The sequence below is a fragment of the Myxocyprinus asiaticus genome, chromosome 4 (assembly GCF_019703515.2).
Source record: "Myxocyprinus asiaticus isolate MX2 ecotype Aquarium Trade chromosome 4, UBuf_Myxa_2, whole genome shotgun sequence".
Classification (NCBI taxonomy): domain Eukaryota; kingdom Metazoa; phylum Chordata; class Actinopteri; order Cypriniformes; family Catostomidae; genus Myxocyprinus; species Myxocyprinus asiaticus.
Genome location: NC_059347.1, coordinates 28,812,966 through 28,836,963, shown reverse-complemented (window position 1 = coordinate 28,836,963; position 23,998 = coordinate 28,812,966). Strand labels below are relative to the sequence as shown.

The 23,998-nt window shown below is 38.6% G+C and overlaps 1 protein-coding gene and 1 long non-coding RNA gene across 3 annotated transcripts; one reads left to right on the top strand and one right to left on the bottom strand.

Moving 5' to 3' along the window:
* Positions 1–575: 575 nt before the first annotated feature.
* LOC127440159 (P2X purinoceptor 5-like) lies at positions 576–23,949 on the top strand. Of its 2 annotated transcripts, none has more exons than XM_051696611.1 (12): positions 576–755; positions 3,131–3,281; positions 7,370–7,441; positions 7,696–7,771; positions 7,960–8,044; positions 8,167–8,247; positions 20,702–20,816; positions 22,318–22,457; positions 22,598–22,691; positions 22,804–22,869; positions 23,116–23,201; positions 23,336–23,949. In XM_051696611.1, the coding sequence occupies exons 1-12, from the start codon at positions 622–624 to the stop codon at positions 23,631–23,633; spliced, it is 1,398 nt and encodes a 465-aa protein (XP_051552571.1). In that variant the 5' UTR covers positions 576–621; the 3' UTR covers positions 23,634–23,949. The 2 variants fall into 2 exon arrangements, with proteins under 2 accessions (XP_051552571.1, XP_051552570.1); XM_051696610.1 differs by having other exon boundaries at positions 20,675–20,816.
* On the bottom strand, positions 9,518–14,057 carry LOC127440167 (uncharacterized). The gene is made up of 3 exons (XR_007897082.1): positions 13,131–14,057; positions 12,668–12,723; positions 9,518–10,476 (listed from the first exon to the last, which is right to left on the bottom strand). It is a non-coding gene; the product is annotated as an uncharacterized LOC127440167 (long non-coding RNA).
* Positions 23,950–23,998: the final 49 nt, after the last annotated feature.

Sequence of the window (23,998 nt, the reverse complement as noted above, 5' to 3'; positions counted from 1 at the left end):
CACAAGCCTCTGTGAAAATATATGTCCTGTGGATCTTCAGTATACAATATATGTGCGAGTGTGTGTGTATGTATGTATGTGTATGTGTGTGTGTGTGTATATATATATATACATACACTTTTTGTATATGCTGAGGCAAGAGGCACGTTGGTCAACAATTACTGTCAGGCTGTCGCGTAAGTACGGTTTTCATTGCACAGCAACATAAGATTAATACAATAAAGTGCAATGCAATTTTACTGAGCATATTTTAAAATAACAGCAACTGAACAAAGAGCTTAAAAAAAATCAATATGAAAAATAAAAAATGCCAATACACGTGATCCAATATATAAGTAACTCACTTGTTTACATGATGTGGTTGAGCTGTCACTTTTGTCTCCCTAAAAACCCCCAGCATAAACTGGTTATTTACTGCTGGTGTCCGCTGTTACATCAATTACAGTATTATTGATACGTAAATTATTATTTCCGAAAAATAAGAAAACGGATACATAAAAAAAAAAAAAAAAAAAAAGTTAATAACAAAATATTGCCAGCAATTTAGGGGGTAGAACCCGCTGTATAACAGTCAGCAGACCAGCGACAGCTGCTTCAAAACTGTCACTGACACACAGGAGCATGGCTCAGACCTGGGGCAACTTTTTCTTCTCTCTGCTCGATTACAAGACAGAGAAATTTGTCATCGCTAAAAACAAAAAGGTCGGAGTTCTGTTCAGACTCTTTCAGCTGGGTGTGATTGGATATCTGATCGGGTAGGTGTCTTATGCTTCTGTAAATTTAGATTTGGGGTACACGAGCGGGCTGTATGAGTTCAGAAGATAGAAACTTCAAAGTGCATGTTTTAATAAGTCGTAAATTATGTATTTTTTGTTCAGAACCGTTTCTATATGTACATTTAAACAAAACGAAAGTAGCCCGATAGTTAAAGCGCCGTGTCTTGAAGTAATGTTATTTATGGCAAGGGGAAGATTGAATCCATTGCATTGCCCCCATACTAGGGGACCTGCTCCTGGTAATTTTGCAATATTTGTACTTGCCTTTCGGTGAAAGAGATTTCTGTTTAGACATATATGATCATTTATTACAGATTTTATTACAGATTAATTACAATCTGAGGTTACAGTCTGGGTTCTTCCCTTAAACTCCTCAACCACTGTCTGCGGTGAATGTTAGGGTTAAGTAATGGAAAAGAAACTTTGACCACAAAAGCTGCTGAATGTAAGATTACCTGGATGAAATGTGCTACACACAAAAGCACTCTCACCTTTAACACTGCCCTTTGAAGCTGCTTCATTCTTGTACCTTACATTAATAACTTTGAGAACCTATAAGTAACATGGGTAGAAAGGATATAATGCCCTTCATGTGTTGGCCATTCAGTTCTGCTCAGAAGTTTGCATACCCTTGGAGAATTGGTAATATATGTACCTTTTTTAAAGAAAACATGAGTGAGCAGGCAAAACATATTTCTTTTATTTCTTATGGGATTCATATTCAACTGTAGGTTATAACAGAATGGCACAATCATAAAACAAAACATGGCAACAAAGAAAAAAATGAAATTACCCCTGTTCAAAAGTCTGCATACCCTTAGTTCTTAATATTGTGCATTGCCCCCTTTAGCATCAATGACAGCGTGCAGTCTTTTGTAATAGTTGTCTATGAGGCCCCAAATTTTTGCAGGTGGTATAGCTGCCCATTCGTCTTGGCAGAATGCCTCCAGGTCATGCAAAATCTTTGGTCGTCTTGCATGATCCGCACGTTTGAGATCTCCCCAGAGTGGCTCGATGATATTAAGGTCAGGAGACTGTGATGGCCACTCCAGAACCTTCACCTTTTTCTGCTGTAACCACTGGAGGGTCAACTTGGCCTTGTGCTTTGGGTGATTGTCGTGCTGGAAAGTCCAAGTGCGTCCCATGCGCAGCTTTCGTGCAGAAGAAAGCAAATTGTCTGCCAGTATTTTCTGATAACATGCTGCATTCATCTTGCCATCAATTTTCACAAGATTCCCCATGCCTTTAGAGCTCACACACCCCCAAAACATCAGTGAGCCACCACCATGCTTCACAGTGGGGATGGTATTCTTTTCACTACAGGCCTTGTTGACCCCTCTCCAAACATAGCGCTTATGGTTGTGACCATAAAGCTCTATTTTGGTCTCGTCACTCCAAATTACAGTGTGCCAGAAGCTGTGAGTTGTGTCAAGGTGTTGTCGGGCATATTGTAACAGGGCTTTTTTGTGGCATTGGTGCAGTAAAGGCTTCTTTCTGGCAGCTCGACCATGCAGCTCATTTTTGTTCAAGTATCGTCTTATTGTGCTCCTTGAAACAACCACACCGTCTTTTTCCAGAGCAGCCTGTATTTCTCCTGAGGTTACCTGTGGGTTTTTCTTTGTATCCCGAACAATTCTTCTGGCAGTTGTGGCTGAAATCTTTCTTGGTCTCCCTGACCTTGGCTTGGTATCAAGAGATCCCTGAATTTTCCACTTCTTAATAAGTGATTGAACAGTACTGACTGGCATTTTCAAGGCTTTGGATATCATTTTATATCCTTTTCCATCTTTATAAAGTTCCATTACCTTGTTACGCAGGTCTTTTGAGAGTTCTTTTCTGCTCCCCATGGCTCAGTATCTAGCCTGCTCAGTGCATACATGTGAGAGCTAATAAACTCATTGACTTTTTATACACAGACACTAATTGCAATTTTAAAAGCCACAGGTGTGGGAAATTAACCTTTAATTGCCATTTAAACCTGTGTGTGTCACCTTGTGTGTCTGTAACAAGGCCAAACATTCAAGGGTATTTAAACTTTTGATCAGGGCCATTTGGGTGATTTCTGTTATCATTATGATTTAAAAAGGAGCCGAACAACTATGTGATAATAAATGGCTTCATATGATCACTATCCTTAAATAAATTCATTCATATTTTCAAAACCAATGCCAAAATTTTACAATTTCTGCCAGGGTTTGCAAACTTTTGAGCTCAACTGTATAGTACATGTAGCCTATAGCATTGCTTGCTGTCTCTCTCTCTCAGGCTCTCTTCTTCATACTCCCTTTCTAAATACACATTCAAATTAACATGTGTTATAATTTTTTTTCTTTTCTGATGTGCCCTCTTAAAAGGTGGGTTTTTATTTGGAAGAAAGGATATCAGGAGGCTGAAGAAGCCATCCAGAGTTCTGTGTTTACCAAACTTAAGGGTGTAGATCTCACCAACAGCACTGAATTTGGTCTCCAACTATGGGGTGCAGAGGACTATGTCATCCCTCCACAAGTAAATGCATATTTTTGCTGTACTTGTACTTGGAAGAAATGTATTTGATAGCTGTGTGCATTCTGTGATGTCTTTTCTCTGTTTTATTTATGAAATTTGTTACCATAGCCTACTCTAACTTCTAACTTCTCAGACGTACTGGCAAACGCCAAAGTTTTGATTCCTAAGGAACGCATATACTAATAAAATGTGTACCTTGGATGCATTTTATGTTGCTTTGGATAAAAACATGTTCCAAATGAATACATTTAAGTTACTGAAATCATCAAATGTAGCCTATTTGTTAATGGAGTAGGGGTACATATGTACTTTTGTCACCTTCACTGTTTATTTGTTTTAATTTTTCACCATTTATACTTCAGATTAGAATCTATTAGAATGAACAGAAGCCCCCTCTTCCCTTTAGTGCCCTAATGATTTGATCATGAATTTATCATTCTGCTGTGTCCATTAATGGCATTGAAACTTTTTTCTTTTTTTTCTTCAGATTAATATTTATTTGAAAGATCTCATTATCATTCTTTTTAAGATTAACATTTTTATTTGAGTCATAGAAATGACAAAGAAAAACAAAACATATATACAATTAATTAACATTTAACTCCCACTACTACTCCTCCCCCTCCCCAATCAACAACCCCACCTGAACCCCTATGAACATCCTCGTGGTCTCACATAACGAGGGGGTTCCAGCTGACTTCCATCCTCTAAGGATAACCTGTCTGCCCACCATAACACCGGCCAGGATCCAATTCTTCATGTACTTATCTCCTACATCAATGACCGCCCCGTCACTCAAAATACAGACCCTGGGTCAAAAGGAGATCCGAGTACCCAATACGTCGCCCATAAAATTCTGGACCCTCAACCAGAACTCCTGTATCTTACGACACCCCCAAAAAACATGGGTGGTGTCTCCATCTTCTTAATGGCATCGCCAGCAGGTGGTTGTGTCCTTAAGACCAAGCCTATACAATTTAGAAGGGGTCCAATAAAATATATGTAGAATCTTAAATTGCATAAGGCACACCCTTGCATCTCTAGATGCAGACTTGACGTTTTTAAGAATTCTAGCCCACACTCCCTCCTCCAAAAACAAATTTAAATCTTCCTCCCATAATCTTTTGAGCGAATTTAAAGCTCCGTCCCCCAGACTCTGAATTAGCAGGGAGTAATACACTGATGCCTCATGACCTTTTCCAAAAGCAGTAATCACCACTCCCAGAGTATCTGCCGCTCTAGGGTGTGCGTGCCACTCCCAAAAACAGTGCAGAGTAAGAGACGCAGCTGTAAATACTTATAAAATTGAGATCTGGGAATCCCAAAATTTTGAACCAAATTTTCAAAAGGTCTCAATACTCCACTCTCATATAGGTCACCGTGTGTATTAACCCCCCTCACAATCCAATCTGACCAACAGAAAGGGGACTTATTAATACATAGTTTAGGGTTCTGCCATATACTCGAGGCAACATTTAAATAAATATCCGAATTAAACACTCTGGACATTTTTGTTCATATCGAGTGTAAATGCAAAATAACGGGGTGTGACTTAACTTCTCCGATTAATTTGATCGAAAGGCTATGCAGAGGCGAGACAGGGGCAAGAGCTTCCTTTTCAATACAAAACCAGGGAGGGGCCCTCTCAGGTGGAAGCAACCAATGAGCCAAATGTCTGAGACCGAATGTATAATAATAAAACAAAATCTTGGGTAGGCCTAACCCACCTTTGTCAATCGGCCTATGTAACTTATTGAAGTTTAACCTGGTACACTTACCATTCCAAATGAAGGACTTCGCTATGCTATCAAATTGCTTGAAATAAGAGAGGGGGACATCTATAGGGAGAAATTGTAACAGGTAGTTGAATTTTGGAATACAATTCATTTTAATTACATTACCTTCCGAATCATCGATAAGTGTAATGTAATTTATTAAGGGATCAAAATTAATTCTGACAAAATCAGACAAATTTGCTGGGAATAAAATTCCCAAATACTTAATGCCCTGTTTGGGCCACTGGAAGGCACCCGGCTGGAAGGCCATTACTGGACAGTATGCTGTCAAAGCCAAAGCTTCGGATTTAGACCAACTGACTTCGTATCCTGAGAACTTGGAAAAGGAATTAATAATTCTGTGGAGGCAAGGCATAGATCTAGTGGGGTCGGAGATGAATAATAAAATGTCATCTGTGTAAAGCAGAAGCTTATGCGCCACACCTCCTGCGATCACCCCTGGAAATTCATCCTCCTTTCTTATCGCGGCTGCTAATGGTTCCAGGACAAGACAGAACAATAATGGGGAAAGAGGGCAACCCTGCCGAGTGCCCCTATTCAGAGTAAAATAATCTGAAATTAATCCATTTGTTTGTACTGCTGCTACAGGGTGTTTATAAAGTAACTTAATCCAACCAATAAATGCACTCCCAAACCCATACATTTCCAAAATCTTAAAAAGATAATCCCATTCTATCATATCAAACGCCTTTATGGCGTCAAGTGAGATGGCAGCGACCAGAGACTGCTCATTCGCTACTGACCACATGATATCGATGAGACACCTAATGTTATCAGAAGAGCTACGACCCCGAATATACCCCACCTGATCTATATGTATAAGAGATGTCATAACTTTACTTAATCGGTTGGCCAAAATTTTTGACAAAATGTTTACATCTAGTTGGATCAGGGAGATTGGACGGTAACTTTTACACTCGCTTGGATCTTTGTCCTTTTTAACAATCAGAACAAATCATGGTTGGGGGAAGCTTTCCATTCTTTAATGATTCAGTATAAACTTCTAACTAAAGTGGAGCCAGTTCTGTAGCATAGGATCTAAAAAATTCCTTGCGGCAAAACCATCTGGCCCCGGAGCCTTGCCAGTAGGTAGGGACTTAATTACCTCGTCAAGCTCCTCCAAGGTTATCTCAGAATCAAGAGCGTTGTTTTGCTCAGTCTTCAGTTTAGGGAGTTCTAATGGTTCCACAAAATTTCTAATGTCTTCATCAGTAGACGAAGACGTGGAACTATAAAGATCATGATAGAATTCTTTAAAGGCATTATTAATATCAATGGCTGAGGTGAAAATTTCACCACCAGCAGATTTCACTGAGGGAATGATAGAAAGAGACTCTCTCTGCTTTATATATCTAGCCAGAAGCTTCCCTGCTTTATCCCCTGACTCAAAGTATGACTGTCTTGCCCTGAATAACCAAAACTCCACTTTCTGCGACAAATTGTATTATATCTATATTTCAGTCAGGTCAATTCTCTGAAGCCATCAGATGACATATGGCGCTTCAGCTCTGCCTCTGCACTTTTAATATTTCCTTCCATCTCCACAAGTTCTTGTGCTTTGGATTTTTTGATGAATGAGGCATACTGTATGATCCGACCCCTAAGAACCGCCTTAAGTGCCTCCCAAGCCATGCCCACAGAGGATACTGAGGACCAGCTGGTCTCCATATAAACATTAATTTCAGTCTTTAACATTTGCTGGAAATCAGGATTTTGCAAAAGGGACACATTAAGGCACCAGCTATATGATTTCTTTTTCCCTATATGTTGCAACACCTCTAAACTCACCAGGGCATGATGTGAGACTAAAATGTTTCCAATTGAGCAATCAACAACAGATGAAATGAGGGACTTAGATATATATATATATATATATATATATATATATATATATATATATATATATATATATATATATATATATATAAGAACCTGTAAGTGTCTTTTAATGTCTCCAGAGCCTGAGGATTTTGACTTCTTTGCCATGTTTACCTCAAACAGTAAATGTGTAACTGGGTGTATCGAATTTCACCGGATTATATCATGAAAATAATACAAAAAATTAGCAAAGTGCGCAGAGCTGTCTCTCACACGTCTGCCCATTGCATGGTGTCACCCGACCGATCGGCATTGAAACTTTGACCGCAAAAGGCGGAATGTAAGATGTGCCACAGTCAGTTGTTTGGACTCAATAATTTTTCAGGTCTAGCTTGCTGAATACCAACTTAAAGTATACCTTTATTAAGAGTATGTTTTATATTTGTATGTATTACTTTTTCAATTTTTATATAGGGGGACAGGACCTTCTTTATTGTGACAAATTACTTAGTCACACCAAACCAAAGACTGGGTTTCTGCCCTGAGGTAAGAGACAGATTTCTTCCCCGAAAAAAATTTATGTCACCAAAGTTATTCCTTTGCACCCCTTTTATTAAGTTGATCATGGTTCTACCGGGTAGGATTTGCTCCTCTAGCATAAATCTCTACCAGAATTTCTTAAATGAGAGAGAAGAGTCAGACAATTTTACTCATAAATGTGTTTAAGTGTTTATTTGGTCTCATACATTTATTATTATTTTTATTTGTATTTATTTTTTGGTTTATTCTACTTATTTCAGAGTCCAAAAGTGCCAGATGGTTTTTGTACTAGCGACCACGAATGCATGGAAGGGGAAACTGTCATAGCAGGTCATGGTAAGCATAAAACCTACATTAAATGTCAAGTCTTATGTCTGTGTTACCTCATAACTGCATACTTGAAGTCATATAAAAGTGAAACTTCTATTAAAATGCAAGATGAAATTGTGACATTTTAGACTAAACCCCTTTGACTTGTTATTACGAGCCTTAAAGAGCACTATATTTTGTTGTTGTTTATTCAGGATTGAAGACAGGCCGCTGTCTAAACGACACTTGGACATGTGAGATTCATGCCTGGTGCCCTGTTGAGCAAGGCCAAACACCATCGTAAGAAAAATGTGTTTTACACCCCATTACTTTCCTTTCATTTACTTAATTAATAAACTTTTTATTGTGTTAAATCCATATTTTGACATATTTTCCCCTGTTCATCCCAAATGTTGCAACAGAGAACCATTGCTGGGAAAGGCAGAAAACTTCACAGTCTATGTAAAGAACTTCATCAAGTTTCCAAAATTTGCATTCACCAAGTAAGTCAATAGGTATGGTGTTAGCAAGTTTATGTCTGTTTTGGAGGCTATAGAATAAAGGTTTTCACTTTTCAAGAATTAAACTATGCATTATACCTATGCATGACCAGACTTCAATATAAAATGCATTTATTGACTGTATCAGTGATTGGAACTTGAAACAGTCTTAATTGTTTATGCTCATTGTGCATGCCACAGATGTTGTCAATGGAGCTTAACTTGTATTTAACCTGGAATATTCCTTTAAAAGCTTTTCAACTACAGGTTCCCCTCAGCTCAATATTTTGCATGTTATTTCTATTGCAAAGCACCATCAGAGTTTGAGGTCCAGATATAATCAAATGGATAAAATATTTTCCCCTGCAGCAACCTGCTAATCCCTCTCGACTCCAAAAATATATTTCTGGAAAAATGTATCATCTCCTACTTATTTGCTCCAGGGTTCCCACAGTCTTGGAAAAGATGAATGTGTCAGGGTATTATAAAATTTTGATTTTCAAACCTGAAAAAAAAAAAAAATCGATAGTGAAATTTGTATAATGAATCTAAGATTTTCTAGTGATTTTCAGCCCTCAAATATTTCATTGGCTAGAATGTACTCTTTGTAAGTGCAATCTGTAAATTCGTTTTTTTAAATTGTCATCCAGAAATCATGAAATTTTAAAAGAGTCATGAAAATGAATTGGTCAAAGGATGGTCTGTTTTTACTTCAGATTCCTGCAGAATAAGAAAAAGTTCATAGGTTACTTAGGAGTACATCGACAGAACCGTTTCTGTGGTTCAAAAGCTGGACATCATTCGACAAGAAAGTTAGGGTGTGGTAATGTCAATGGACTGGAGTCCACAGCTGCTCCCATCCATCTGTTGCTCATGTTGTAATCTATGTGTAGTCCAAGTCACAAGCATCAGATTATAACTTTGCATGTTTAGGAAATTTCTTTAAAAAAAAAAAAAACACCTTTAAAAGCAAATATTTTATATTTGAGAGCACAGGTAAATTATGATAGACACCTATAAATGAATTTACTGCTTATGAAAAGTAAATTTTAAAGATACAGTCATTTTTTCCCCTCAGTAACTGTTTAGGTTGCACTGACCAATATGACCAAAATGTATTTCTTCTTACATAATTACATAATTTCAATGCAGATCAATGTTTCATGAACCTGTATTTGTTTATCTGCAAGTAGTCTTGTAAAACACGGAATAATGAAGAGACGGCCATTTTCACAGAATAAACACAAACAGAACTCTGAGGCGAACCTGAGGCGGATATACTGTAAGCTGTTAAGCAATTTATTTCTTCTTGCATAATTTCAGTGCAAATCAATATTTTATGTCCATGTATTTATTTATTTGGTTAGTAGCCATGTAATAAGCGGATTATGTACAGACAGCAGGTTATTATCCGTCGGGGTTTATTATGCGATAACAACCTGCTGCCTGTACATTATCCCTTACAAAGTGTGGATGGAGCGTCACACAAAAAGGGTTTTGGTTGGTTACCAGTGTCACTGTAGTACTGCTCTATTCACTGTCAGCCATGATTAATTTACTACATTAGTGACAGTGATTTGTTGTTGTTGTTTTTTTTTCTTTTCTTCCCTTTTCTCCCCAATTTGGAATGCCCCATTCCCAGTGCTCTCTAAGTACTCGTGGCAGAGGACGAATCTCAGTTGCCTCCACGTCTGAGACAGTCAATCCGTGCATCTTATCACGTGGCTTGTTGAGCGTGTTACCACGGAGACATAGCACGTGTGGAGGCTTCACGCTATTCTCCACGGCATCCACGCACAACTCACCACGCGCCCCACCGAGAGCGAGAACCACATTATAGCGACCACAAGGAGGTTACCCCATGTGATTCTACCCTCCCTAGCAACCGGGCCAATTTGGTTGCTTAGGAGACCTGGCTGGAGTCACTCAGCACACCCTGATTCGAACTCGTGACTCCAGGTGTGGCAGTCAGCGTCTTTACTCACTGAGCTACCCAGGCCCCAGTGATTTGTTTTCTTAAAGGTGTGCTAAGTAATATTTTCACTGTACTGGCCAGTAAAACAACCATGAAATTACTTGGTGCACTCTTAAATTGATCAAAAGTAGTATGTTTTAAATTATTTTTTAAAATCCGAGCTATGTCCTCCAGTCTCTATGTATTTTCCTTTTGTAAGCATCTGCTTTGCCTTGTGGATCTACAATCATGTTCACCTTCTTGGACAACTTGAGAATCTGAAACACAAACATTTACGAAACATACATAAACATAATTTGAATAGTCGTTTAACGTATATTGTCATCTTTTTTTTTTTTTTTTTTTTGGGGGGGGGGGATTTTTCCCCTTTTTCTCCCAATTTGGAATGCCCAATTCCCAATGCTCTCTAATTCCTCGTGGTCGCATAATTATTCGCCTCAGTCCGGGTGGTGGAGGACGAATCCCAGTTGCCTCCGTGTCTGAGACAGTCAACCCGCGCATCTTATCACGTGGCTTGTTGAGCATGTTGCCACGGAGACATAGCGCGTGTGGAGGCTTCACGCCATCCACCACGGCAACCACGCTCAATTCACCATGCGCCCCACCGAGAACAAACCACATTATAGCGACCACGAGGAGGTTACCCCATGTGACTCTACCCTCCCTAGCAACCGGGCCAATTTGGTTGCTTAGGAGACCTGGCTGGAGTCACTCGAACTAGCGAACTAGCAAACTCCAGGGGTGGTAGCCAGCGTATTTTACCACTGAGCTACCCAGGCCCCTGACGTATATTGTCATCTTGAGCAATTAAAAAAACTTGGTAAAGCTAAATAACAGTTTACCACTATCAAAAGCATCAGTGACATACGGATTACCACAGAAAAAAACTCCATCCCTTTGTAAAACAAATGTAATTAAATTCATTTATATAGTGCTTTACAAAATACACCTTGTTCAAAAAGAGCTTTACAAAGAGTAGTGCCATGCAAACCCCCTATAGGAAGCCAAAGTCAAAAGTGGCAAGGAAAAAACATTCTCAAGATGTAGACCGGTTGAAGTTAACATGTTAACATACACTACCAGTCAAAAGTTTGGGGTCACTTGACTGAAATGTTTCTCATGATCTTACAAATCTTTTGATCTGCAGGCATATGCTTAAATGTTTGAAATTATTTTTGTAAACAAAAATATTATTGTGCCACCATATTAATTTATTTCATTATAAAACAAAAATTTTATTTACAAAAATACGTTTTTGAAATTGATGACTTGGACCGTATAATTAAGAAAAGCAGCCACTAAGTACCCAACATAGATGGGAACTCCTTCAATACAGTTTAAAAAGCATCCCAGGGTGATACCTCAAGAAGTTGGTTGAGAAAATGTCAAGAGTACATGTCTGCAAAATCTAGGCAAAGTGTGACTACTTTGAAGATGCTAAAATATAACACAGTTTAGATTTTTTTTGGATTTAATATAATTCCCATATTTCCATTTCTATTATTCCATAGTTGTGATGACTTTACTATTATTCTAAAATGTGAAATAAAAAATAAAAATAAAAATAAAGAATGAGTAAGTGACCCTAAACTTTTGAACGGTAGTGTACACAATTAAATGTTTAACATTTACATTTTTTAATGCTGTTAATGCATTCATTCAATTTGACATTACAGTTTTATTCTGTTCTCTGTGATTTCTAAAAAACTGATCGGAACCTTCAGAGCAGATTCGAACTGATAAGATTTAAAGTGTAAGTCTCTCTCTCCCTTCCTCTCACTTTCTCTCACACACCCACACCCCCTGACAGACATACAGTCCCAAGTGCAGCACACATTCATCACTCCATAATAGAGAAAGACCCTCTTTACAGGTAAATGTATTTGTTAATCAACCCCAGATAGGCCAAAATGTGATTTGCACTCTGTATTGTGTAATTTAATCATCATCAAATCTCAACAAGTGAAATGTCAGCCACAAGTGTCATGTTTTTTTTTTTTTTGTTTGTTTTTTGGAGATGTCATGTTTTCCTTCGCCTTCTGAGTTGTTACATTCCTCACCTGATGAGTGTCACCAGTTGCAGTTAGATAGTAATTGGTCATGTAATCTGTTTTTGACTTTGCCTGTTAGTGGCTATCACATACCTGCTGATTTGGATATTTCACCCTGCATTGAGTTACATTAAAAATAAAGCTCACTTGATGGTCTGTTTGTGTCTGCACCTGTGTCCTCTCCTGACAGAAATGAAGAATCTTGTTTTTTGTGTGAGACGAGTAAAGAGCACTATTGTATGAAGCTATGTTATCAGTGTTACCCACACAAACTGCCAAATTTAATGATTACACACCAGCTATTATTTAGTTTTTATTAGTATTACATTTGAAAACTAAATCAATTAAAATATTTTAATCGTTTGACAGCCCTAATAATTAGATGAGTCACTCTTACCACAAGAATCCGGTGTTGAATGGACACAACCAGACATCATTATCTGGGATAGCCATCTAAGAAAGATAAGACATTTAGACCACTTTCTGCATTTTCTGTGTAAATGAGCAATGGGTTGGCCAATACATTTTAAAGGTACTCAATGTCAGGATTTATAACCATTCCTACAACTCAAAATCGACCATGAAACAGTGCAGTAGAAACCACAGAGGACAGAAGAAACACTTTGGCCTGTGTAAAACACACATTTATTTCCCCACAAAATTTCTTTACATAAACATTTCCCCAACACTATATTACAGAATTTAACTATTAAAACACATTTATCCTTATAGTTACCTTAATTTTCTTTTTTAAGTGTATATAGGTAACTATCAATTACCTGTTTTAAAAAGCAGAGAATTACTGTCACAATTAAAAAAATCATGTGCAAAACAATCTTTGTTTAAACCTTTGTTCCTACCTCATCTGATAGCCAGTTAATCCCTTGCAAAGTTTGCAAGGAAGAGTTGTACATTTTGTATGGACCCACTACAGCTTCTACTCTACCAACAGCCTTCTTTGACCAGATGTGCTGAACTATTACAAATAAAAACACATTTGAAACCTCAAAATAATTAGTATATATAATCCAAAATAATCCTCTTCCTTTTTTTCCCATAACAAAGGAATGATGTGGTTCTTGCTTTCTGTTGTCTCATTTCCTGATTTCTGAATTCCTGTTGTCTCATTTCCTGCTTTCCGAATTCCTGTTGTCTCATTTCCTGCTTTCCGAATTCCTGTTGTCTCCTTTCCTGCTTTCCGAATTCCTGTTGTCTCCTTTCCTGCTTACCGAATTCCTGTTGTCTCATTTCCTGCTTTCCGAATTCCTGTTGTCTCCTTTCCTGCTTTCCGAATTCCTGTTGTCTCATTTCCTGCTTTCCGAATTCCTGTTGTCTCCTTTCCTGCTTTCCGAATTCCTGTTGTCTCATTTCCTGCTTACTGAATTCCTGTTGTCTCATTTCCTGCTTTCCGAATTCCTGTTGTCTCCTTTCCTGCTTTCCGAATTCCTGTTGTCTCATTTCCTGCTTACTGAATTCCTGTTGTCTCATTTCCTGCTTTCCGAATTCCTGTTGTCTCCTTTCCTGCTTTCCGAATTCCTGTTGTCTCATTTCCTGCTTTCCGAATTCCTGTTGTCTCATTTCCTGCTTTCCGAATTCCTGTTGTCTCATTTCCTGCTTACTGAATTCCTATTGTCTCATTTCCTGCTTTCCGAATTCCTGTTGTCTCCTTTCCTGCTTTCCGAATTCCTGTTGTCTCATTTCCTGCTTTCCGAGTTCCTGTTGTCTCATTTCCTGCTTACCGAATTCCTGTTGTCTCATTTCCTGCTTTCCGAATTCCTGTTGTCTCCTTTCCTGATTTCTGAATTCCTGTTGTCTCCATTCCTTTCTACCCCCCATCCCCCACTCCCCCATCTTTTTTTTTTTTTTTTTTTTTTTTTGTGCATTAAAGAGTAAAACCTTGTCACCAACATTGAAAGTGATGTTGTTGTATTTTTGTTTTGTTTCTTCAAGCGTTTTACATGGGCCTCCTGTTGCTTTGTCTGGGATTTCACTGTATTTTCACTTGCCCTTTCTTTAACAAGTTCTATTTGTTCTGCTCTGGTTTCGACAAATGTTTCAGAAGTGTGGGGGAGAACAATGTGTGAGCTAAAAGGTAAAAAAAAAAAAATAATAATACTCACATTAGACCACACAAAAATATAAACTGCTCTCTAAAGTTTTAGTTTCAGGATTACTGCAATAATTTAATAATTTTAAATGGGTTCTATTCAACACATATTTTGATTAGTTTCTCCCCATGGATAGTACTGTTTTTTTTTATTTATTTTTTAAAAAAAAACGGCTGTGGGTTTGATGTACAGTCCATTATATAGTTTTGAACTGCCCCATACTTCATTAACAGTTTCTTCGCAAAGCCTACATGACATTGTGGCTAGATCACAAAACAATCCGCACTGAAATGTGCCGATCACACTGATACAATCAGACGTATCATGTTATAAATAAATTATGGATGCTCTTTGGCTGAATGTGGGTGGTCATGTGTTAATGCTCTTATCTCTGTTACCGCAGAACGTTATGGAAGTTTATAACGATTCATGAAATTTAAATTTTATTTTAAATCTATTTATGTCAAATTTGATTCCTCATGATTCCTTTAGGTAATCTGTAGTTAGTAGCCTAGCTGGCCAAGTTATCTACACACATCATGATCATCATGATAACAACGTAAAACATTCTGTTTTACATTAATACCCCGGAAATATTAAAACTAACCTTTCTGAGAGTCGCATGACGCCATGCAAGGTTCGGACGTGTGAACAGCGAGCTCTGCGCACTTTGCTCGTTTTTAATACTTTTTATGTCATAAACCGGTGAGATTCAATACACCCTGATTCTTAACTGTTTTATGAAGACAATATGTAAAAGAATTCAAAATCCTCGGGCTCTGGAGATATTAAAAGACACTTATGTGTTCAAGCTGACACCCCGACAGGGCCTGTAGACCAGGGACTCAGATTGGATGGTGTGGCAGAAGAAATTCAACGTAGCTGCTAATCCGCTAGTAGATTTGGAATGCGTTTGGGAACAACTGGAGGATTTGGACAATCGTAATCAACGAAACAATGTCTGAATTGTTGGAATTCCTGAGCATGAGGAAGGCGGGCCCCTAGACGAGTCTGCTCAACATAACAGGCCATAAGCTGGAAATCGAGCAAGCTCAAAAGATCCCGGTTTGAAGATCCGCTGAGGCCCTGATCAATTCTGGCCAAATTTCTGAGATCGTCTGATAAAGATCTCGTGTTACGTGAGACGAGGAGTAAAGGAAAGCTTTCTTGGAAGAACCACAGCATTTTATTGTTCCCAGACTTTGCGAATTCGACAAGAGAGAAACGTGATTGATTCAAGGAATGCAAGAATCTCTTACATCAACGGAAGTTCGCTTTTACTATGATGTTTCCGGCCAAACTGAGAATAGATACTAAGTATGGCCATAGAGAATTTACATGCCCACAGCAAGCATTGTCCTTTATAAAGACATTGGAGTGAGTAAGCCATTTGGTGATTTTCATGTTGCTGCGTAGTGGACCTGATTCGCTGAACATACACTCGACTGCCCGAGGAAGCTGGGTGCCTTCTTTGTTTCTTTTTGTGCTGGTTCCACCTAGCAGCTGGAGTTTGTTTTGTCTAATATCATTACTTCGGGACAGCTTATGGATTAGTCTGCACGTTTTTGGTGCTTATGCCTCCTGTGGCCTGGAGTTTGTTTTGTGGAATATCTCCTGCAGGACATTGGAGTGACTGGGTCATTTGGTGCACTCAGGTATCGGCCAAATGGGCAGGCTTACTGAACATTTGTTTGACTGCCCGAAGAACTGAACAGCCCCCCCCCCCCCCCTTTTTTTTTTTTTTTTTTTTTTTTTTTTTTTGTTGGTTCCGCTAGCGGCTGGAGCTTGTTCTGTGGAGGAACGCACCTTCGGTACAGTTATGTGGATGAATCCACACGTTTTTTGTGTTTATTCCACTTATTGGCTGGAGTTTGTTTATAGATTATATTTAGCGATGTAATTCTGTCTCACAAAATTTGTATAGAAGCACCGGACTTGAGCAATCCAATGGCAAAGTTGTCGTGGGGACTTTCGTAGGCGTACATGGACTGTTTGAATTTAGAGGGATGGACACCGGTTGGCGCTGTCGTGCGCGGAGTTAATGCTCACGTTTTTCTTTTTTCAGTTTTTTTTGTTCGGGGGGATGTTCGGGGTTTGTTTGTTGCACTAATGTTGGTCTTTAGAATCTTATTTTTGCCACACACTCTATTTTTTCTAATATGTCTAATGTTAATATGAGTGGGTTATCTCTCTCCACATGGAATGTGAATGGGTTGGGGCACCCCATAAAAAGAAGGAAGGTTATTTCTTTTCTTAAATGTAAGAAAGATGATATAGTGTTTCTATTTTTCTCCCCTTTTTGGAATGCCCAATTCCCAATGTGCTCTAAGTCCTCGTGGTGGCGTAGTGACTCACCTCAATCAGGCTGGCAGAGGACAACTCTCAGTTGCCTCTGTGTCTGAGACCGTCAGTATGTGCATCTTATCACGTGGCTTGTTGAGCGTGTGGAAGCATCATGCCATCCACCATGGCATCCATGCACAACTCACCATGTGCCCCACTGAGAATGAACCACATTATAGTGACCACGAGGAGGTTACCCCATGTGACTCTACCCTCCCTAGCAACTGGGCCAATTTGGTTAATTAGGAGACCTGGCTGGAGTCACTCAGCACGCACTGGGATTCAAACTCGTGAACTCCAGAGGTGGTAGTCAGCGTCTTTACTTGCTGAGCTACCCAGGCCCCTGATATAGTATTTCTTAAAGAAATTTGGGAAGATATGGGGTGGACATGTTTTCTTTTGTGCTGGCTCGAGTAAGAGCAGCGGAGTCATTGCATTGATAAGTAAACATCTACAATTCAAATGTCTCAAACAGAGTAAAGATAAATTAGGTAGAGTCATTATTGTTTTAGCAGAAATTCAAGGGCAAAGGTTGATTTTGGCTAATATTTATGCACCTAACATCGATGATCAGGGCTTTTTTATAGATCTTGAAGGGATGTTGCAAGCCACTGGCACCCCTCATGATGTAATATTGGGAGGAGACTTTAATCTTTTGATGGACTCAGTCCTTGATCATAGTGAAGCAAAAGTGTGTAAGCTCCCTAGAGCAACATTGACACTTCATAGGATCTGTAAATATCTTGGTCTTACAGATATTTGGAGAATTTTGAACCCATCTGATAGGGACTATAAATTTTTTTCATCAGTCCTTAAGATTTATTCTAGAATAGATTTCTGTCTGATATCTAAGTCCCTCATTTCATCTGTTGTTGATTGCTCAATTGGAAACAATTTAGTCTCGGATCACGCCCTGGTGTTTTTAGAGGTGTTGCCAAATATGGAGAAAAATAAATCATATAGTTGCCGCTTTAATGCATCCCTTTTGCAAAATCCTGAATTCCAACAAATGTTAAAGGCTGAAATCAATGTTTATATGGAGACCAACTGGTCCTCAGTATCTTCTGTGGGCGTGGCATGGGAGGCACTTAAGGCGGTTCTTAGGGGTCAGATCATACAGGCCGATTGACAAATGTGGGCTAGGCCTACCCAAGATTTTGTTTTATTATTATGCATTTGGTCTCAGACATTTGGCTCACTGGTCGCTTCCACCTAAGAGAGCCCCTCCCTGGTTTTGTATTGAACAGGAATTTCTTGCCCCTATTTCGCCATTGCAAAGCCTTTCTATTAAACTAACCGTAGAAGTTAAGTCACACCCCGTTATCTCGCATTTGCATGCGGTTTGGACAAAAGTGTCCAGAGTTTTTAATTCGGACATTTATTTAAATGTAGCCTCGAGCATATGGCTGAACCCAAAAAGCGGTGGTTACTGCTTTTGGAAAAGGTCACGAGGCATCGGTGTATTACTCCTTGTTAATTCAGAGTTTGGGGATGGAGCTTCTTCTTCTCTCAAGATATTATGGGAGAAGGATTTAAATCTGGTATTGGAGGAGGGAGTGTGGGCTAGGATTCTAAAAAGCATCAAGTCTATATCTAGAGATGCATGGGTCCGTCTGATGCAATTTAAGATTTTGCATCAATTCTATTGGACCCCCACTAGATTGTATAGTTTGGGTCCTAAAGACACACCCACCTGCTGGTGGTGCCAATCAGAAGACGAGGACACAACACATGTTTTTTGGGGATGTGTTCAAATCCAAGAATTTTGGTTGAGGGTTCAGAGCTTTATGTGTGAGATATTGGACACTCAATTTTCATTTGCCCAAGATTCTGTATCCTGGGTGATGGGACGGTTGTCAGCATTGGGGATAGATATTTAAAAAGTTGTGTCCTAGTCAGAGTCATGATTGGCAGGAAAGTCATTCTCAGGGGATGGAAGTCAGCTGGAGCACCCTCGTTTAGGGAGTGGTGCAGGGAGATGGGCAGGGTGGCGGCATTTGAGGAGGTGATTTTTAAAAGGCTGGGGAAATGGGATATGTTTGTCAGAAAGTGGGGGGGTTATTTAGCTTTTTTGGAGGGTTCTCGGGAGGGGCTGTGGAGAGTGATTTGTAGTTTAGTTGGGTATGTGTATTATTGATGTTGTTTGAAAGTGTATCTTTTTTATTATTATTATTTATTAAATTTATATATATTATTATTATTATTATTATTTTTATGTTCTAGTTGGTGACCACAGTAGTGCGTGTTTGTGTCGGGGGGGGGGGTTGGGGGGGTGAATGTTCTGGGGGAGGGGTATAATGTGAATAATTGATTCCGTATTTTAGGTTGTGTTTGTATGTTTAATGATTGGAATCAATAAAAAATTGTTAATAACAAAAAAACTAAGCTGTCTTTCGTGAATCACTGACCACATACAGAATATTCATGTGTATAATATGTGCGCACAAAGCATGAAAAGTGATTTTTCATTATTTCTACACATTCGTTCTACTAACGAGCTGATGAGATTAATCAGGTGTGTTTAAGGAGACATCCATTGTAGTGTTGGGAAACACTGGTCTATGAACATAAAAATTAATTTAACATCAACATATAGACTACTAGCTAATTTCACATGTTACACTAGCATAAAAAAGTGGTTGTTTTTTAATTTATGATGTCTTGTCAGTTATAAAATTCTATAAGATATGCGCTAAATAAGGTTCCATTTGAGTAGATTCCAGATATCATTCTAGAGTATTTAAAAAAGATATATTTAGATACCTTTTTCGAACACACATACGCTTCAGTTATGTAAAGGTGGCATTTAACCGTCAAATTCCTACCACGTATATTTGTATCACAGACAATGCAGAAATTATTATATAAGGTCACACTTTATATTAGGTGGCCTTAACTACTATGTACTCCCCTTCCTGGCGGATGGCAGCGGTTCCTCCGACTCCCGGCAGCCGGCAGCGACTCCTCCGTCCTCTGATGGACGACAGCGGCGAGGACTCCATGACAGTGCATCCCTCCTCCTTCCTGGGTTTTGGCACTAATGTAATGGGTTCATTATGGGCAAGGAGGAGGCGGGAACTGGCAGAACAGTCAACATAAATTTAATGACATAAACAAACTTAAAGAAACATAAACACACCGAGACACACACAGCAGCCGCGTGTCTCTCTCTCTCTCTCTCGAGCTGGCATCTCTGGCTCTCCTTTATCTCGCACTCCCACTGATTAGTTGACTCAGTGCCGACTGTGCACCCTCATGGCCCGGCCACGCCCTCCTCCTCGTCACACTCTATTTGGATAAGGTTACGAACTAAACGTTCCAATACCTTCTGAAAATGTTTGCCAACAAACTAAGGATCACAGTTTTCACTTTAACAATAGAATCATTCAATCATTCATTACTAACCCATATACTACAATTACAGACAAAAGCTCGAAATTTAGTCTACTTGTGCTTACACATGTGCTTTACATTATGTAGTCATGTGAAAGAACAGACATTTTTTAGCACTGTAATGTGTTATGTTTGGATACTGATGGCACAGCACAAACTGCTAGAAATATCTGCAGCTTGTTCATTTCTATTTATACCAACACAGTGTGTGGTGCATACACTGAGACCGGCTGTCATAATATCACTTGCCATGACTACAAGTAATGCCCATCTCAAGTTAACTGCAAGGACAACACTTGTTCCTCTGTACTTACACTACACTGACAACACCAGTTCTGCATACAGTCCATAATTCATACATTCAGACATGTCCTCTACAATGTCACCTAGACTATTTACGAAATACTGTCAACTGTTTCATATAATACAAAACAGCTAAAGCTCAGAAGGAATCCTTGCTATTATAATTATTTTTCTGTTTATTAGGTCCCTCGTCACATTAAGTACTCTCATCATACTTTGTCAGTTCTGTCCTGTTCTTTTCTTTCTCCAATTTAAAGATCAAACGTCCTGCCTACCATCAACAGCACATATCTGAAGACATGCAGATATGATAAGGAGCATCACCCGTACTGTCCCATCTTTCGTGTGGGGGATGTGGTGCTCTGGACTGGCTTTAGGTTCCAGGACATGGCAATAAAGGCAAGTGCTTTATGACTAGTGAAGAAAACACTCTCAATGGGAAGTCTTCCCCATTGACACTTTTACCCCTGTTATTAACACCCATGTCGGGTGATCCGAACACAAGTCATCATACGAGACAGATAACTGTTTACACCTGGTAGTAGTATACGTCTCAAATGTGTATCCTGTGACCACTTGTGATTTCAATGAGACGGTCACTGATTTCATGATTACAGACATTACATACTATGTCAATGTGTTACTGCATGTTGATAAAGCACAAAAAACGAGAGCAAAAAGAAGTGGAAAAATCTATGCACTGTTTCTCCCAAACACACTTTTAATTTAACTTCACTACAGTTGTGATATTTAGATTCTCACTTAATCGGAACCTATATTAAATAAATTTGGGTTGGGCATGCTTCCCATGATCTCTGTCACTGACTGCATATCAGGTATATTGAATATGTTCTGTAAAGTCTTGTGCATTATTATGTTTTAATATGCATATAGATATTGATCTGACAGTTGTTTCCTTTGAAAGCCACATTTAAACAGCAAAGTTTAAAACCATTTTTAGCCCAATGGATGATTGATAGTTAATTAGGCGGTCCTTCACTGTTGTACAGGATGCATCAAGACGGATTAGTGTTTACACTACAAATACAGTATTTCACAAACACTGTATATGCGTTTCTGACTACCTACGAATGTGGATTGAGTGATCGAATTGTTTTGGAAACGTTTTGGACCCCATTTACACTGTATATAGTACTGACCACATGTAACTTGATCACTCGAGACAGCTGTTAATACCAGGAGGAAACAGGATAAAAATGTAAACACACTGATAGCTCAGTATTTGAGTAAAGGGAAAAAACACTTTCACAAACATGAGGATTAAGCCTATCCTAACGTATCTAGACCACACCTTGTTAAGTGTTTTCAGATTGTTGATGTAAATAATCCCAAAAAGGAGATATATACTGAAGCGATTATATCATGTTCATGAATCATGATAGTTTTTAAAGTTATGCTCTTACAATGGATGTCTACAGGGCAAGTTTATTGCATTTCTCTCAATTAGATTTTTTTAATACTGTATATAAACTGAGGGATGAGTTAAAATTATTTTTGGGTAATCGAAGGCATGCCACAAATGTTGTCAAATGAGCTAAACTTATGTTTAACCCTGAATATTCTTTTAATATCTACCACATATTTGTTCCACGTGGCAGTTCAAATAAGATAATGAAGATGTTAAGAATCTGAAATTACAAAATTTCTGACTACTAGGAAAGAAGAGTTATAGTATGATTGTGGAATACATTTCAGGATTGCCTCCCTTTATCTGGTTTTATGCCTAAAAGAATCTTTAGAGGCGTGATTCTTTTTATGGAGCTATTATAGAGACAGAAATATGCTACAGAGATAATTAGACAAACATTTTTAATTTAGTTCTCTCTCTCTCTCTCTCTCTCTCACACACACACACACACACACACACACACACACACAGGGTGGTTCTATTGGAGTTGGAATTGAGTGGAATTGTGATTTGGATAAAGACTCTTCTAAGTGTAACCCTGAATACAGCTTCACACGCTTGGATACCTCTGACAATTCAAACCACTCTGTCACCTCAGGTTACAACTTCAGGTATTGCTCTGCCTTTTATTGATTGATTAAGTTTAGCTTAAACAATGTTAATTTTGCATTTCCTTTCAAATATCTAGTTTTGGTTGTCAAAACAGTATGATTACACTTGTTGTTTGACTTATGTTTCTCTCACCATCAAGATTTGCTCGATATTACAAAGATGCAGCAGGGCAAACCTATCGGAATCTATTTAAAGTGTATGGCATTCGCTTTGATATATTAGTAAATGGAAAGGTAAAAGATAATAAACTTTTGTTCAAAATGTCTTTTTATTCAAAACTTTAAGTTATAATTAAAAAGTAAAGTACTGTATTTACTCTAAACTTTTTTCTCATTTGTTTTCTAGGCTGGGAAATTCAGTATCATCCCTACTGTGATCAATATTGGCTCTGGACTTGCCTTAATGGGAGCTGTGAGTATATGAACTAATTACAGACTGATTGTTAACTTTCAGTGCATTTTACCTTTGTCTTGCTCAGTCTGGTACATATTGATAGTACCTGCTTATATGTTTTTTGTTGTTGTTGTTATTTTCAGCTGCCTCATCAGTCTTTGCCTTCCAGTTCCAGTGTCTCTTATAAGCTTGATGAAAACTGGGATTGATTTATTGAAGGCACAAAATTTATTGAAAGTGATTGGTGCTTATGTCATTCCACAGGGCGTTTTCGCTTGTGACATGATTCTCCTCTACATGATGAGCAAGAGCTCTTTCTACCGAGAGACGAAATTTGAGGCAATCACAAAGTAAGATTATGCTGTGGAGTTTGTGATGTTGCTACCATTTCATATTTAGCAATGTTGTTCTTGTCTGCATTTTACAAAGTTTAACTTAAAAGATTTGAAAATACATATTTGTTCCATAAAATGTACACATGTAGAAAACAAAAATCTGGAAAGTACAGAGAGAAAAAGCAGACGAGACACCATGGTCACCATCGGCATGATGGACGACACAGGAGGGTGGAAAAACAGGCAACAGAGATGCAGCCATTAACGTCAGTATCATCTCAGCCCAAAAATAACCCAGAGAGACAGATACAGCCCACAGGATCAGCACTCAAAACACACAGTCCTGAGAGAAAGCTACTGGCTACAGTATCATTCAGGACTCAGCACTGCACAGAAAAACAGACCATTTCTCCTGTCTCGTCCTTGAGAACACCACGTAACCAGTAGAGGATTTTACTGACAATGAGCACCACTGGATTTACTGTGGATGTGCGAATGGAGTTTTGACAACAGGTCTATGCACAGTCACACTAAATGGAATAGCGCCAGTCCCGTGGTTAGAAATCTTCTTGTTTTTTGGGTGGCAATGGAAGTTTTTGTTACAAAAAACAGCAAATAATTTATTATATATCTAACCAGTGTTGACACCAAAACTTGGGTCTGACAAAACAGACCAAACTGTCAAACCATGGTTGAATAATTGTTGAAGATTTGTAAGGCAATGCTTGGTTCACCTCATTGCCTTCATCTTAAATAAACGTGAAATGGGTTAGTTGGAAATATTATCTTGTGGCAGATTTTGTTACTTTAAA